This window comes from Podarcis pityusensis, assembly GCF_964106645.2.
Source record: "Podarcis pityusensis genome assembly, chromosome: 5".
In the NCBI taxonomy this organism is placed as follows: Eukaryota; Metazoa; Chordata; class Lepidosauria; order Squamata; family Lacertidae; genus Podarcis; species Podarcis pityusensis.
Window position 1 is genome coordinate 78,689,090 of NC_138032.1, and position 17,219 is coordinate 78,706,308.

The 17,219-nt window shown below is 42.9% G+C and overlaps 1 protein-coding gene across 3 annotated transcripts in view; it reads right to left on the bottom strand.

Annotated features, from left to right (window-relative positions):
- The window catches only part of NRG3 (neuregulin 3), a 611,141-nt gene that overhangs the window by 13,460 nt on the left and 580,462 nt on the right, over nucleotides 1-17,219 (bottom strand). For all 3 annotated transcript variants that reach the window (XM_081004950.1, XM_081004952.1, XM_081004951.1), the window contains one exon: nucleotides 2,152-2,279. In XM_081004950.1, coding sequence (XP_080861076.1) covers nucleotides 2,152-2,279 — 128 coding nt within the window. The remainder of the gene's footprint in view (nucleotides 1-2,151; nucleotides 2,280-17,219) is intronic.

Genomic DNA, 17,219 nt, shown 5'->3' on the forward strand with positions numbered 1-17,219 from the left:
TCTGCTGAGAAGAATCAAGTGAAAAACCCCAGATGACTAATCTGTCTCTTGTACAGTATTTGTAGGATAAAATAACTTATAAAGCAATTGCACAATGTGTACAATCAATGCTAGGCTTATAAATCACTGACATTTAGAAGTCTATTGCCTGTTCTAAAAAACAGTGGTCTGGTGTATTAAATAGTAAATTATAAAACGACAAAAGCAATCACCTATAAATCAAATCAGGCCCATGAATCTGCAAAGGCACATATTTAAAACACCAATACTTGCAAAAAGGACTTTCATTACTGCATCCTTTTTATAAATAAAATAATTCTTTTTATATAAATACGATCATCATCATATTTATAGTTAAATATGATAATGGTCATATTTATATAAATAGAATTATTTTATTTATAAAAAGGATGCATTAAGGGAAGTTCTGTTTTAAATAGTTTCAATACATTTAATAGTATTTTAAAGAATCATCAGATCACCTTGTGCTTACCCTGAAAATGCATTGTGGATTTTGGATATTTAAATTGAATGCTGAGTTCTCCAGCAACTACAGTGACAAGTGTGGAGGTATATCCACTCCTTGGTCCATTCTGTGTGGTTTCACAAGCACTAGGGCCAGTCTCTCCTCCCCTGATGAGATACCTCTGCCTACAGACTCTGATGGCTGATCCACAGACTGCTTGCAGAACCCAAAGGGCTCTGCAAAACTGGAAACTCCATCACATTGAAAGAGCCAAAGGCTGCGGGAGTAGGCACTGGTTCTTTAACTGGCCAAAAGGCAACACCCGGGATGGGACTGCAGACAATGGTTACCTTACTCTGCTCTAAAATTCAGGTCATGGATCCAGGACTTTGCTGACACAGTGGGATGTTTGACCTCATGTACAGGAGCACTATGGGACGTGAGTCTAAACCACTGAGCCTTGGGCTTGCCGATCAAAAGGTTGGCAGTTCGAATCCCCGCAATGGGGTGAGCTCCCGTTACTCAGTCCCAGCTCCTGCCAACCTAGCAGTTTGAAAGCACCTCCAATAGTGCAAGTAGATAAATTGGTACCACTCCGGTGGGAAGGTAAAAAGCATTTCTGTGTGCTGCTCTGGTTTCACCAGAAGCGGCTTAGTCATGCTGGCCACATGACCTGGAAAAACTGTCTGCAGGCAAATGCCGGCTCCCTCGGCCTGTAAAGCGAGATGAGCACCGCAACCCCAGAGTTGTTCGTGACTGGACTTAACTGTCAGGGGTCCCTTTACCTTTACAGGAGCACTATCCATGGTTCTGAATTCCAACTTCGTTGGCTTTTGTATTGCCCTGCCAGAAAGAATCTGGATTTTCTGACCTTCCCTTGTTTGGGCTAGCACACCTCTCCTGGGGTCAGGTGGATCAAGTGTTGTCTCTAGAATTATAGCAGCAGTGGGGAACCTCTGATACTCAGATCTAATGAGGTGTGCCAAATCTTTCAGTTTGGCCTGCGAAGCCACTTGGCAAACAATGCTCACCTGTGAATAACTTGACAACATATCAGATAGAGTCATCTATTATCTCTGTTCTAAGGACCACAGAGAGATCCTTCCAGCAACCCCCACCCCAGAATTGGAGTGAAGAAAACTGGAATTGTCAATGGGGGGGGGGGACATCTAGTTGGCCACTGTGAGAAAAGGATGCAAGACTAGGTGGGTGATTGTTCGCTCTCAGGTGAATATATAAAGCAGCCATTTTTCATATTGAGTTTTATTTGTTTGGTGGGTGGGCACTGAGAAAATCTGGTCGTTGTCATCACTGTCTGCCTACAAGAAGATGAGTCATTAACTTCATGAACTGAAATGAGGCAGGAGAGCGGGGGAAATCTTCTATTCTGATGGTTTCTCAGAATACAATTGCCTCCTTCACTGGTCTGTGACTACAGCTTTGATGGCATCCTTAATACTTCCTCTAGGCCTTTTAGAAAAAAAGAGAGAGAGGAATGTGGAACGTGGAGAGCAGAAGTAATGGCTGTTTTACATCTGCAGTGGAAGACACGCTGGACATCTGCTTAATGAACAGATCAAGGCTCCTTCCATGCCATACACTCTTAAATGTCCCCCTAGTCACTGTGTACGACTGTGCTGCATATGTATCACAAAACAAATGTCAATTAAGAGTCGCTTCCTTACCTGTGTGGCTTCATAGCCTGGCTACCTCTGTCAGGAGACAAGGCTTCCGGAAAGGACTGAGTTCCTGAAAAGCTAGATTCCATCATTTTTTCCATCACTGGCTCTGGATGTCTGTTTGCCTTTGAATACTGTAGCAAAGAAAACAAGGGGCAGGAAGAGAGATTAACGGTGCATTAATAGCAATGTATATGACTCTGTATACGTAAGTACTGTGAGATAATGTCTGCTCATGGCACAAAAGCAGGAGGTGCCAGATTTTGATCTTAAAAACACCGTACGCTTCCCAGATCCAGGGAGTGGGCTTAGATTGTGCCAAGGGATAAGACCTGGTGGATCAGGTGAGCATATTCTGCTACTAGCCACAATAGCTACCTGCTATTTGTAGGGAATTACAGGTGGGAGTGCAGCGTTGTGCTTCGGGTTCTGCTTGTGAGCTTCCTACAGACATCAGGTTGGCCACTGTGTGAACCTGAGCTTGGAAAGTTCATTTGAAAGCTAGTTCCAGTTCCAGCTCCTCCCCTCCAAAAAGGATTTAGTTCAGTTCTCATCAATTCACAGTTCATCCTCCTGGTCCTTCAGAATTTTACAAGCTGTTCTGCTAAAGTATGCTTAAGAAGACTCTGAAAGTCTCAAAAGACACACCCAATATAATGAGAACAATTGTGGCATTTATTTCTCCCCGAACACTTGTGATATTTATACTTGAGCAGCAGCAGCACTTTTCAGAGAGGTAGGTACATAAATGGTAAATGCACAGAGTTAAGTACGATCAAACCCACAGAGAAAGACTATTTGCAACAGATATGTTTTATTTATTCTCTAGGTTTCTTGCAAGACCATCAAATGCATACATAATATGCCTCTTGGTCATTACAGGGAGGCTTACTAATACTATGCCACAGCACAAATGAGCCACCACTCTGGCCTTAAGGGGTTGGAGTTTGCAGTCACTTTGTCACACACACACACACACACACACACACACAGTCATTTACACCACTGTCACAATCATGGTTCCCACCCCCCAATAATCTTGGGAAGGAACAATGGTAGGAATTGTACTCCATACCCTTAACGAACTACATTTCCGAAAAAATAAAGATAAAATTAACCAAATGCAATGCTCCTAAGGGAAGTTGCACAGCAATGTAAGACTGATAAACCAAAGCAAAATCAGTTCCTTAAGATTCAGGACATCTTAAAGCTGTACTGCATCTTTGAGAACATCTTTGAGACAATACTGGGATCCAGTTTGCCACAGAAACACTTTGCATTCTTTTGACTTTGATAAATGTGTCAATTTAGACATTAAATCAAATTCTCAAATTGCATCTGTCCATTCATTAATACTAGCTATTATTGGCATACTTGCTATAGCAACCATATAAGGAAATAGTTCTTGGTGTTCTTTCCTCATTGACTCAGCAGTATAATTTAATAATAATAGCAGAGGATCATACGGGATTTCATAACCTAATATTTTTTAATATTAAATCTGCAATCTTTTCCTAATATTCCTTTACCCCATTGCACTTCTGCCATATGTGATATAGTCTCCTGTTTCTTTCCAACAAGTCTTTGGGCAATTCTCATTTCCTTTACTTATGATTTCATGAGTTACATACCAACTTAGCATTATTTTAGAATAGTTTCCCCTCATAAGCATGTGTATGGAGAACATGTTTTGCCATAGTCCAAAATGTACCCCAAGTCTCCATTTCCAACATCTTGTGCCCACTTAATCATTTGCGAGGAGGTGGCAGGAAATCAGCTCCACTTCAATGTGGTGAGGAGTTGCGGTGGACCACATGGCCACCAACTCCCTTCCGGGGGCGGGGGATGAAGTTCCGTGTCACCCGGAGGTTCCCAGCCACGTCATCATCCAGCCAGCCAATCCGCTGGCTGGGGAGGCATGGCCAGGACCCATTTAAACTGACGCAATCGTCACAACTTTGTAAGGTTTGGCAGTTAGGCATTGGTTGATCTCATGATGGGGGAAGGGAGGTGTGGCCATCACCTGCCCCTCCAAGCTTAAGGGTATTCAGTTAAAGGAATCCAGGGGTGTGGATCTTGTCTGATGCCCGGGGCAGGGCTAGAGCCATGCCACGACCCCGTCAGGAACCCAGGGGGAGCTCAAGTTGGTTTGCATCAACGGGGTTCCCCCTACCGGTGGTTGATCCTTACCAGACTCCCTGCATGATGGGCAGGAATCAGATATAGTCGGGTCAGTCCAATGCCTAAGCCAATACCACTCACATTCTGTAACCACTAAAGTTGTGGCCTAAATTTGCCCAACAACATTTAACCTAATATCTGTGTCCTTGTGTCTTATTCATCAACGAGGGGGTGGTTTCGGGGTCTCAACACGCAATCACTTTATCCCAACGTCTAGGTTTTCCAAATGATCCAATTTATGTTCTGCTGAGGCTCCTTTCCACAGGGATCGTACCACAATATGTCCACAAAACATCACCATGTCAAGTCACATAACTGCACAATGGGAACTTCTCCCCAAGCCACACCCACCTGCCACACCTCTGACATCATATGTGAGGGACAGTTAGAGATGGAAGCCTTCAAAGATGCTCCCAAATGTGTATAGGCAAGGGAGCCTTCCTTTCCCTACTGATCAGCTGACTGGCAGTGAAATCAACCCTGCTGGGATTGGCTGCCCTGTGGTTGTGCAGCTAATCCATAGCGGAAGCAGATTCGGAGTCATAGGCCATCAACTGAAAGTCAGTGGCTTCTAGGCATTATAGTAAGCCTTGCTTCTCGACTCCATTGCTGTGGGGCGCTTACTGGTGTGCCCTACATCTCTCCTCCCTTGCCATCTGCCCTGAATTGCATTGCAGTGAGAACCTAATTTGGTGAAACATATATCTACACGCTTAGAGTTCAGAGTGGACCCAAAGGCAGGTGATGAGACTCTATTCCCCAGTTCCCCAGGGACAGGAGCGAGTGCAGATGACAAATTTGGCTGAATGGGAAGAAGCAGAAGATGGCACCACCTTCCATTGTCTGTTTCACACGAGACCCATTCAGCTGCCTTGAACGGGCCTATCACATCATATGCCAACCCTTAAAAGACAACAAGGTCGTCACACTACCTTCTTCAGGAGGGAGGAAGTTGTTCCTGCAATACTAAGGGAGAAATGTAGGTCCACTTTTGCTGTCTGTGCAATATCAGCTAGGTGGGAAATTGGAAGCGCAGAAACGTGTTAAAGGATTTAGCCTGGAACTTTATATGAATCAAAGGTCCCAGGTTAAATCATTTCATATCCAGTTAGAGAACAGTTACCAGGGCTGGGAAAACTCCTCTATCTGAGAACTTAAGAGAGCCCCTGCTGTCATTTGAAGTAAAGAATGCTAGGGATTGATAGACCAATGATCTGATTCTGCACAAAGCAATGTCATAAGGATGCTATCCTTCATTGCTATTGGAACGAACATAATTTGCAGAGGTGGCAGCTTGTGGAAGTTTGGGAACGGAGGACAAATTTGTGGAAAAATAAAATGAAACCCCATAGGTAGGATGTGGAGCCTTGCGGAATCTGAAGGTCAACAGCAGAGCTCCAGCAGAGCTTGGTGGGTCAGGTGTGCTTGTGTAGAAAAGTTGATTTGAGGATTAATGAGGTTCAGCACGTGTTCAGTATAGCACAGTTTCTGTATAGCAAGGACTGCATTTTTGAGAAGCTGTGTAATTATTTAACTGGGAAATTATATTGGAGGAATTTGGAGGCAGGGGGAAACTAAAATAGAGTTATACTGATGCATTGTCAGAATATATACACATATTATGTGCATGCACACTGTTGTTTGCCAGAGTTTGCCACAGAATATATACACTTTATTGTTTGCAAAAGTTTCAGCTCCTGGTTCTAATCAGCATTATGACAGCTAATTATTTTATGAGGAAAATATTAATGCTTTATTTAAACTGAGACAGATAAACCTTTTCAGTTCTGGTGACATTTGCATAGCTATTGACGAAAAACAAAACAGCTTGTCTCAAAAATGCAAATTTTGCATTCTGAATCCTCCCCTTTGTATATCAGAAGATTATTTTGACAGCTGGGCGGGGCCCCATCCACCTGCCAATCACCTGACATCACCATGACATCAACTGAGCATATTTCCCCCCTTTATAGTGTGGCAGACTGTACTACAAAAAGCAACTCCAAGCCAAGTGAGGCATGAAGTCACATAGACTTTTCTCTTTAGCAATTGGCTGCTTTACCAGGAACACTGTCCGTGGTATCTGGGACCTATGAGAGTTGGAATCCACATGGATTCCAGATAGCATGGACAGTGTTCAGGGATATTGAGAGTTGGAGTCCAATACAGGCTTCCCACCCCTCTTTTAATGAACTGCTCAAGACTTAATAGCTTGAAGGGATCTGGAAGAGGGAGCAGGCTTTGGCCCGGTGGTCCCACTAGTCAGTGGAGAATGGGGACCCTGGCAGAATCTCTGCAGCCTCTTTCTGAGAGTGCATAGACTATGAAAAGCAAAGAGTGGGACAATTACAGCTAGAATGATGTAAGCTAAGACAGGATTGTCAAACAAGGTGAGTTGTGCAGGACACCCTATTTCCTTTTTCTCTCTTTGCAAGTCAGTTGGGTTGGTGAGATATTTGGCAGATCTTTAGTCAAGTATTCTGAAAATCAATGAATATCACTAAATAAAGATGTGGCCCTCAGCTCAATCCATCTAATCTGTTTTGCCACTTGATGCCCAGGCACAAGGCAAATAATAATAATAATTTTATTATTTATATCCCGCCCATCTGGCTGGGTTTCCCCAGCCACTCTGGGCAGCTTACAGCACATAAAAAATTGTAAAACATTAGACTTTTAAATTTTCCCCAATACAAGGTTGCCTTCAGATGTCTTCTAAAAGTTTATTTCCTTGACATCTGATGGGAGGGGGGTTTATAGGGCGGGTGCCACTACCAAGAAGGCCCTCTGCAATAATAATAATTTTATGACTCATAAAACCGTTAGTTCCAAGACTTCTCATGGATAAAAATCAACTGCCTAAAAGAAACTTTACAGATATGGCATTTTAAACCATTTTAAGTAACTGAGATGAAATGGGTTGTCTTTCAAATAAATAGAAGTCTAAACAGGTAAAGGTCTATCATTATGCTATTCAGCGTGAATTAAAATTCTGCACTGCTGAAGGCTTCTCAGAAAACAAAAGCTGGATTTATTAAAAGAGGGTGGTGGAGGAGGGGTACAAGGTAACCGTGAAATACAGAGGTAGCAGGGAGGAAAAGGAAAACATTTCACACTTTCAATAGAACTTTTCAAAACTGAACCTGCACCCTGCACACAAACACCAGGAGGAATGTAAAATAATACTTTATTAATAATTGTTTTTAAAATAACTTTTCCCAAAAAAAGTAGTAGAAGAAGAAGAGGAGTTTGGATTTGATATCCTGCTTTATCACTACCCGAAGGAGTCTCAAAGCGGCTAACATTCTCCTTTCCCTTCCTCCCCCACAACAAACACTCTGTGAGGTGAGTGAGGCTGAGAGACTTCAGAGAAGTGTGACTGGCCCAAGGTCACCCAGCAGCTGGATGTGGAGGAGCGGAGACGCGAACCCAGTTCCCCAGATTACAAGACTACCGCTCCTAACCACTACACCACACTGGCTCACGAGTACACAAGTCTCTTAGATTTTTAAACAACCAAGAGCTAAAAAAACCCCCAAAAAACCCATAGCATAAACTACCAGCCATGCATACTGACTCACAATAGGTTCACAACGCCTGGCTCCAATCTAGCACCATGCGCAGTACTGGATTTACGTATAAGCTAAACAAGCTTAGCGCCCCACTCTCTTGGGCCCTCCCAAAAAATATACTTCTTCTTAGTTGTATTTCACTATTAATATACTTCTTAATTGTATTTCAGTTCAACAATTACTTTGATAAAATACATATTTTGTTATGTGCAAATGGCTTTAAATACCTATTAGTTCCATAAATTACCATATAGCATATATTCAACACAAAAAAAACAGCAACAATTTGTTGTTGACAAAGGGCAGTTGGACATATAAAGGGCCCCATTACCTTCAGTAGCTTAGGGCCTCATCAAACCTAAATCCGGCCCTGACCATGTGGCTGGGACAACTAGAACTACCAGCAGAATCCTTCATCTAGGACATATTTTAAAAGGTAGCTTGTCTGTATGTCCACTTGTCTGTTGGGCTGCCTCTCGACATACTGTCAGCACACTCGGCATGAGGGTTCCTGAGGTGGGGATGGTGGTCATCATCAACGCTGGGCCACAGGCCACCATTTTGAGTCCAGATGGTGTACCCAAATGTGACTTGGGCATAACTTCACCTATTTTTTGGCATAGGTTCAACTGCCGCTTGAGATATCATTGCCAAACTTAGCACAAGAGTTCCCGAAGTGCGGGCAGCAGCTTTTGTTGACGTTTGGATGCCAGGTGCCATTTTGAACCAAGGTGGCAGACCAAAATGTGACTTTGGTGTGACTTCTGTCATGTTTTTGTGATAGGTCCCAACTCACAAATTATCCTATCCATTTAAAAATCAAAATATTTTTTGATTTCTAAAAATTCCCAGGCAGCGCAGGGCAGGAACTGGAAGGAAAGCAAAAGAGACTGCCCTCTGGTTCCTCTTCATAGTGTGCTTTTAGCTTTTAAAAAATGCCATATGTAGACACTGTCCTTGCTTGGGGGAACCTTGTGTCTCCTATGGGATTTCTAGCTAGGTAATAAAGGTAAAGGTAAAAAGTAAAGGTAAAGGTCTCCTGGATGGTTAAGTCCAGTCAAAGGTGACTATGGGGTTGCAGAGCTCATCTCACTTTTAGGCTGAGGGAGCTGGTGTTTGTCCACAGACAGCTTTCCAGCTCAAGTGGTCAGCATGGCTAAACCGCTTCTGCCACAATGGAACTCTGTGATGGAAACCAGAGTGCACAGAAACACCATTTACCTTCCCGTCGCAGCGGTACCTATTTACCTACATGCACTGGTGTGCTTTCGAACTGCTAGATTGGCAGGAACTGGGACAGAGCAATGGGAGCTCACCCTGCTGGGATTCGAACTGCTAACCTTCTGATTGGCAAGTTCAAGAGGCTCAGTGGTTTAGACCACAGTGCCACCCACGTTTCCCTAGGTAATATGTGGACAAAATCCACGTGTACGGCTACTTGCTGGACTGAAGCAACAGTTACGCTACCTTGGACTGCAGATCTCGGGAAATTGTCAAACACACTGTGGAAAGTAAGCCATGAGCTGCATCCATCTTGCCTCTGCAAGAGGATCTGCCTGTCCTCTAGCCACTGGAGTTAACTTTTCATTGCCAGGATTCCCTGAACTGCCATTCTGAATTTGGGAGAGTAACAGACTGACTACTCCAGGTTGAGCATTACTACTATGTGATGTCTCTACCTGTTTCTAGCTCCTCCTGTCCAACAGCTGTCCCCTAGAAGGCAGAAAAGGGGTCCTGTCCCATCCCTTGGCCACTATGGAAATGTTAAACTAAAAAAAAAGCGTTACTACTTGCTTGGCCCTGCCAGCTAACCTGCTGATATTGCACTGCCTGAAAGTGAAGTGAGCCAAGTCAGTTGACTCCTGCCAAGACCCAGGAGAAGGACTGGCCCCTTTAAGCACTTGTGCTCAGTGCCAGACCTTTTGGCACCTGAGGCAAACCACAAAATGGTGCCTTCCCCCTTCCAGGAAATGGGCGGGGGGGGGGATAAAGATCTATATTGGCAGCAAGTGTGGGAGGAGACCGCAGAGCCTCCTATTCACCAAGAGGCCACTGTCGAGGTTGCACTGAGGTGGTGGCAGATCTGGCCTCTAAGGAGGACACTCCAACTGTTGCTGCCATTGCAGTAGAAGTAGTGCAACTCATAATTATACATACTTTATCAACCTTCTGAGAAAAATACAAAACATTAAACAAAGCCACAAAGACTTGCGAACTACCCAGCCTAAAATGAACTTATAATGTCTGGTTTCAATAGATTTTTCAAATGCTTAACTCAGTCTTTTAGATAAGTTCATGAAGATACCAACAAAAGGTAAGTTCGGTGATATTCACAATACTGAGAGATGCTAGTAGAGTTGTAGAGACAGGGTGCTGGCGTTTTGCACAGGTTGCCTTTTTCTAGCATTATTGCAGTAGAAGTGGCAACACTGACAGTGGGTGATGCATTCCTTGGAGGCTGGATCTTCTGCTCCTGTGAATCCTGCCACCCAAGGCAGCTGCCTAACCTTGCTTCATGGGTGAGCTGTCCCTGCTGGTGCAAATGCTGGCTGCCCACTGATGGGGCTGCACAAGGCCATTTAACCCATGGGTAGGCAAACTAAGGCCCGGGGCTGGATCCGGCCCAATCACCTTCTAAATCTGGCCCACAGACGGTCTGGCAATCAGCGTGTTTTTACATGAGTAGAATGTGTCCTTTTATTTAAAATGCATCTCTGGGTTATTTGTGGGGCATAGGAATTTGTTCATTCCCCTCCCCCCTTCAAAATATAGTCTGCCCCCCCACAAGGTCTGAGGGACAGTGGACCGGCTCCCTGCTGAAAATATTTAACCAATTTACCACCCTCTTGAATCTTGTGCAATAGGGGCCAAGCCCCTTCTAGCCAGATTTCACTGGTGCGGGAGTGTTGCTGAAGAAGCCATAAAGTTGTTACTTTGAGGAGCAAATTCAAGAAAAGGTTCCACTTTCTTGCTCCTCCTTCCTCATCTGTGCTTATTTTCAATTTCCTTACATGTTTAAAGGCCCATGTTCAGAGCTGGAATCTGTGCATGATTTGTCCTTTCACTTTTGGTCAGAATTGCCGAGTGCACTTTGAAAATGCTTTTGCTCCACATGGCAAGCGACCCAATACCCTGTCCAAGTGCAGCGAATTTGCTCTGGCTACTAGATCAGCTTGGCATTTTGGTACAGTAAAAGGCTTAATTGTGCTATTATTGTGAAAGTGCTTATTGTCTCCTGGCTGATTATATTTGTGCTTGTTGTTAGAGCAATTACTGAAAAGCACTTTTGAGGCATGTAGTTAAATAAATTAATGAATAATGATAGCATTTAAAAATAAGCTTTTGTGCAAATTTTCCAATTATTCACAGTTTCATGGAGAAAATCAACTGTCAAATGCAATTACCTAGCCACTCACTAGCAATTTTCCACTCCTACCTCCCAAGGCTGGCTGTCCTAAAGAAATCAATGGAGACAGCATGGTCCAAACGCAGAGGAGACTGGCCTCACAGCCAATTCCAACCCCTCACACTGTCATAGAATCAGCAGTGTGATCTTGGTTGGTCCTGTTTCCTAGTTTGTTTAGGAGAGGATTGCTGCCTTCATCTGCGAAACACTTTGATAGTTGGTGGAGGAAAGGCACTACACGTCAGCTGTAATAGAAATGGTAGCTAATGGTGATGTATAGAATAGGAAATGAACCGCAGTTCAGCAACAAATCATGTGCTTTGCCTGCATAAAGTTCCAGGTTCACTCTCTAGCAGACTTCCAATTAAAAGACTGCATATAGCACAGCTGGAAAATACTCCTTCCTGAATGGCAAAACTGCCACCAGTTACAGTAGGTGGTAGTGGCCGTTGCTTGAGACAATGGTATGAAACACAGATGGGTATTCCCTAGTGTCAGGGGTTCAGGAGCAGAGGCACAGGAAAGGGAGGAAATAGAGAGCGAGGGGGAGGAGTCCGAAGGAAATGTTAGCGATGACAGCGGTCCGAGGTCTCTGAGTCTTTCCAGCGAATCGGAAGATTCACAGAAAGGGGCTCCCATGGTCAGAGCAAGGGGGGTGCCGAGGGGGACACCCCAGGAAGAAGGGGCCAGAGGGGACTCAGAGAGCAGCAGTTGGAAATCAGGACCAGCGTCCACACCAGAGTGCAGTAGGGGGGAGGAGTCCTAGGCATCGGGATCAGGCGGCGCACTGCCAGTGGGAGGACATGAGTCAGGATTGGCCACGCCTCCATCGGGGAGCGAGGAAACGGTCGAGAGGAAGGTTGAAGGCTGGGCGCGCGCGCCAAGTTCAAATGTACAGGAGGGCGGCGCAGTTGGCAGCCCGGATAGGGAGCCAGGTCCCAAAGCCCGCCGAAAAGAGGGGGAGGAGTCAGGGGGGTCAACGTCAGCGTCAGAAGAATCCAGGAAGGAAGGGACCCCGGGGGGTAGCAGGACCCAGAGGAGAAAGGAGAGACGTAAGAGGTGGAGTAAGGCTAGAATCTTAAACTGGTGTACAGGGGGCGGAGACTCAGATGGAGCTTCGCCGATCTAACCCCTAGACGTAGAGCTGGGGCGCTGCGGCTTGAAAATGGAAACTGTACTTCAATAAAGACTTTTGTACATTACTGCCGGCTAGCGTTGGTCCTCTGTGAGCTGGGACCTGGAGCCAGCTCTGACACCTAGTATAACTTTGCTGGAAGTGAAAAACTCTCCTCTAATGTTCTTATGTCTCTCAAAAGTGACAAATCCCCATAGCCACTAATCCTGCCCAGGGCTGTAGCATGAGGGGTCATGGAGCAGGGAGGCCATAGCCTTAGGAGCATGATTTTGAGGGATCATGAACCAGGCGCCCCCACGCAGGTGCATGCCCAGGCACCAGCAAATGCTGCAACAACACTGATCCTGCCTGTTCCATCATGTATACCCTCTGCTCAGTGCTGAAATGAAATTTCATTCACCCCTTCTTCCATCTTCATGGAACCGTGCATGACACCATGAGGGATTAGGCTAGAAAGAGATTTGCGGGGAGGGGGGATTAAAATTCTGGTCCTCAGATGGTACAGAGGTTCAACCTTTGTCCATTAGATATTGGGCCTGGAAGCTGCATTTGTGGCTCAACTGAATGTAACAGAGAGTTGGAGCCAGTTTATCATCATATTAAGAGTAAACCTTTATATTACAGATCTTTGAAAGATTGGCTAATACAACCATTGAAGGAAGTCTGTAATGAAATATTGGAAGGAAGAAAGGCACCAGAGTCGTGGAAGGAAGCTTACATTACACTTATACCGAAAACAGAGACTGAAAAGACACAGCTCAAAAACTACCGCCCCATGTGGTAAATGTGTATTATAAAATTTTTGCAGACATTTTGGCCAGAAGATTAAAAAAGGTGTTAGTAGAAGAAATTCATAAAGATCAAGCGGGCTTTCACCCGGGCAGACATTTGTCTGATAATACGAGGAACATAATTAATATTTTGGAAAAATTTCAAGTGAATATTAATACCAAGGCTGTCTTGATATTTGTGGACACGGAGAAAGCCTTTGACAACATTTATGAAGAAGAACCTACAGGGGATGGGGGTAGGCCAAGGTTTTGAAAATGGTATAGGTGCAATTTATTCAGAACAAAAGGCAAAATTAATTGTGAATAATGTAGTGACAGAAGAGTTTAAGTTTGAGAAAGGGACACGACAAGGTTGCCCAATTTCTCCACTGCTTTTTATATTGGTTCTTGAGGTTTTGTTAAACATGATAAGAAAGAACCAAGAGATCAAAGGTATACAAGTAGGAGTTAAACAGTATAAATTGAAAGCATTTGCTGATGATCTAGTATTGACCCTACAGGAACCAGAATCTAGCACAAAAAGGGTATTGGAACTGATTCAAGAATTTGGGCAAGTAGCAGGTTTTAAGCTGAGTAAGATGAAAACTAAGGTTTTAGAGAAAAATTTAACTGCAAATGAGAGAGAGAAATTTCAGGAAGAGACAGGACTAACATTGGTTAAGAAAGTGAAATATTTAGGGGTTAATATGACCGCAAAAAATGTAAATTTATTTAAGGATAATTATGAAAAATGTTGGATTGAAGTGAAAAAAGACTTAGAAATATGGTCAAATTTGAAGTTATCATTGTTGGGCCGAATTGCTGTGATAAAAATGAATGTGCTGCCAAGGATGTTGTTCTTGTTCCAAACATTACAAATTCTGGATAAGATGGATTGTTTCAAGAAGTGGCAGAGAGATATTTCCAGATTTGTTTGGCAGGGCAAGAAGCCTCAAATAAAATTTAAGATATTAACTGATGCTAAAGAAAGAGGTGGATTTGCCCTGCCAGACCTAAAACTCTATTATGAATCAGCTGCTTTTTGTTGGCTGAGAGAATGGCTGCTACTTGAAAACACTGATGTGTTGGATTTAGAAGGTTTTAATAATGTATTTGGTTGGCATGCATATTTGTGGTACGATAAGGTAAAAGCACATAAAGCGTTTAAAAATCATATTGTCAGAAAAGCACTGTTTAATGTATGGATAAGATATAAAGATTTGTTAGAAAAGAAAACCCCAAGATGGTTGTCACCAATGGAAGTGAAGGCACAGAAAAAACTCAATAGGGAGGCCAAATGGCCGAAATATTGGGAAATTCTGGAACAAGAGGGAGACAGACTAAAATTGCAGAGCTTTGAAAAATAAAGTGCGAGATTGGCTCCATTATTATCAAATAATGGAAGCATATAATTTGGACAAAAAAGTTGGTTTCCAAGTGGAAAAATCAAAATTGGAAACAGAATTGTTAGATTCCAAAATCAAGAATTTGTCAAAAATGTATAACTTCCTGTTGAAATGGAACACTCAGGATGAAACGGTGAAATTGGCTATGATTAAATGGGCACAAGATGTTGGACATAATATAATGATGGTTGACTGGGAACAGTTATGGACTACAGGCATGAAATTTACGGCATGTAATGCCTTAAGAGAAAACTTAATGAAAATGATTTATAGGTGGTACATGACACCAGTCAAGCTTGCAGAATTTACCATTTGCCTGACAATAAATGTTGGAAATGTAATGAGACTGAAGGCACATTCTTTCACCTTTGGTGGACGTGCCCAAGGATTAAGACATTCTGGGAGATGATTTATAATGAAATGAAAAAGGTATTTAAATATACCTTCCTGAAGAAACCAGAGGCCTTTCTCCTGGGCATAGTTGGCAATTGGTGCCAAAGAAGGATAGAACTTTTTTTATGTACGCAACAACAGCAGCAAGAATACTTATTGCGAAGTATTGGAAGACACAAGATTTGCCCACCCAGGAAGAATGGCAGATGAAGTTGATGGACTACATGGAACTGGCGGAAATGACTGGCAGAATCCGAGACCAGGGAGAGGAGTTGGTGGAAGAAGATTGGAAAAAGTTTAAAGACTATCTACAGAAATATTGTAAAATTAATGAATGTTAGAAAAATGTTGAAATGAAGTTATATGGCTTTAGTAGAAATATTATAAGGAATTAAGTACAGATAGGTTAATAGAGTATTAAAGGGGAAAAAATAAGATTAGAATGAGCTAAGATAACTATAGGATAGAAAACAGAGGAAGATGGAAAGGAATTGCTGAAATAATTAACAGAAGTGGAATACAAAAAGGGAGGTGTGAGGAGGTCGTGGAAAAAAGTGAAGGAAAGATGGGAAAATGAAATTGTCTGATTTATTTTATTGTCTTTGTCTTGTTTTGTTAATTTGATGTGTTGTATTGTATTGTTTTTCTTTTTCTTTTTTTTGCCTTTTTATTACTGTTTTTGGAAAAATTATATATATATATATATATTTTTAAAGAGTAAACCTTTAAAACTAACTGAACTTTATAGTTATGGCTATGTGGGATGGAATTCAATGTGGTGCTAAGGAGATTGTTCCATCAGCACAAGATGGAACAATCTTCCCTCTCCTCCAACTACATGCCATTCTCTTATAATTTTTATAGATTGGTTCTTGTTTGCAAAAGTTTCTTAAGTTTCCATCCATGAGTAGGGAGCTGATGCTTGGAGCAAATAACACTAAGGTACCTTTCGGTTACCTAGCAGTTCGAAAGCACGTCAAAGTGCAAGTAGATAAATAGGTACCACTCCGGTGGGAAGGTAATGGTGTTTCCGTGTGCTGCTTTGGTTTCACCAGAAGCGGCTTAGTCATGCTGGCCACATGGCCCGGAAAAACTGTCTGCGGACAAACATCAGCTCCCTTGACCAGTAAAGCGAGATGAATGCCGCAACCCCAAATTCATTCGTGACTGGACTTAACTGCCATGTGTCCTTTACCTTTAACTTTACCTTTCAGTTATGTACTTCCATGACTATATATTGGTTTTCAATCAATTAATACTTATTTATTCCCTTTCCAACCTCAGTAAATAGAAATGTGCTTCACTGAGAGGAACATAGGTGTTTCACACATTTCCATGGAAATGAAAATAAGACAAAATATTGACACAGAATATTAGCAGCTCAAGAAGAATGTTAGGCTGCATCCTTTCTCCCTAACATTGTTGTCTATGTACAAGGAATATTCTTGTAGGCAAGAGCTATGGGTGGACTGAGCAGCCTACTTCAAATGTTTTGAAAGTATGCACAGAAAGTATTTAAGTTGTACACAGTTGGTATACACTTTTAATGTAATATGCATCTTTGTGGACTTTCTACATGCCAAAACTTCATTACAAAATTCAGATAAATGTGCAATCTGACTGGGAGTTACCTTCTGATCTACAAGCAAATTCAAGAGGGTTGGTTCAAGTTAGCCCACTGAGGAAAGCCAACCAAAGAATTTCTCCCCCATCAATTGTAGGGACATACTATACAGTAATGTGATTTGAAGAAAAACTGCCTTTTTAAAGTCTTAGTGGCACTCAGTCACAGGTCCATCCCATCCCATTGCATGCCATCTCTAGCTTTTCAGTTCTCCCCCAATAATAAATTCATAGGAACCACACATACTGGTCCATACTGTTCTTCCGAAGTCATTTCCAACAGAAAACACACAGCTCTGTTTCTCCATAATATCTGAATCAGGAGAGATTGTTAAAGCTCTAGACTGATTTCTAAATGCAGTGGTGGATCTGAGGAGGGCCAAGAAACTGTGCTTGAATCCAGAAAAGATGGAGACTCTTGGGGTAGGTTGTTCTCATGTCTGAAAAATGCCCATTCTGGACAGAGTCACACTCCGGCTGCAGCAGCAGATACACAGCTCTAGGGTACTCTTGAACACAACACTGTCACAACAGGCCCACGTATCCTCTTTGGGTAGGTGAGCCTTTTACCTGCTTTGCCTGGTTCAC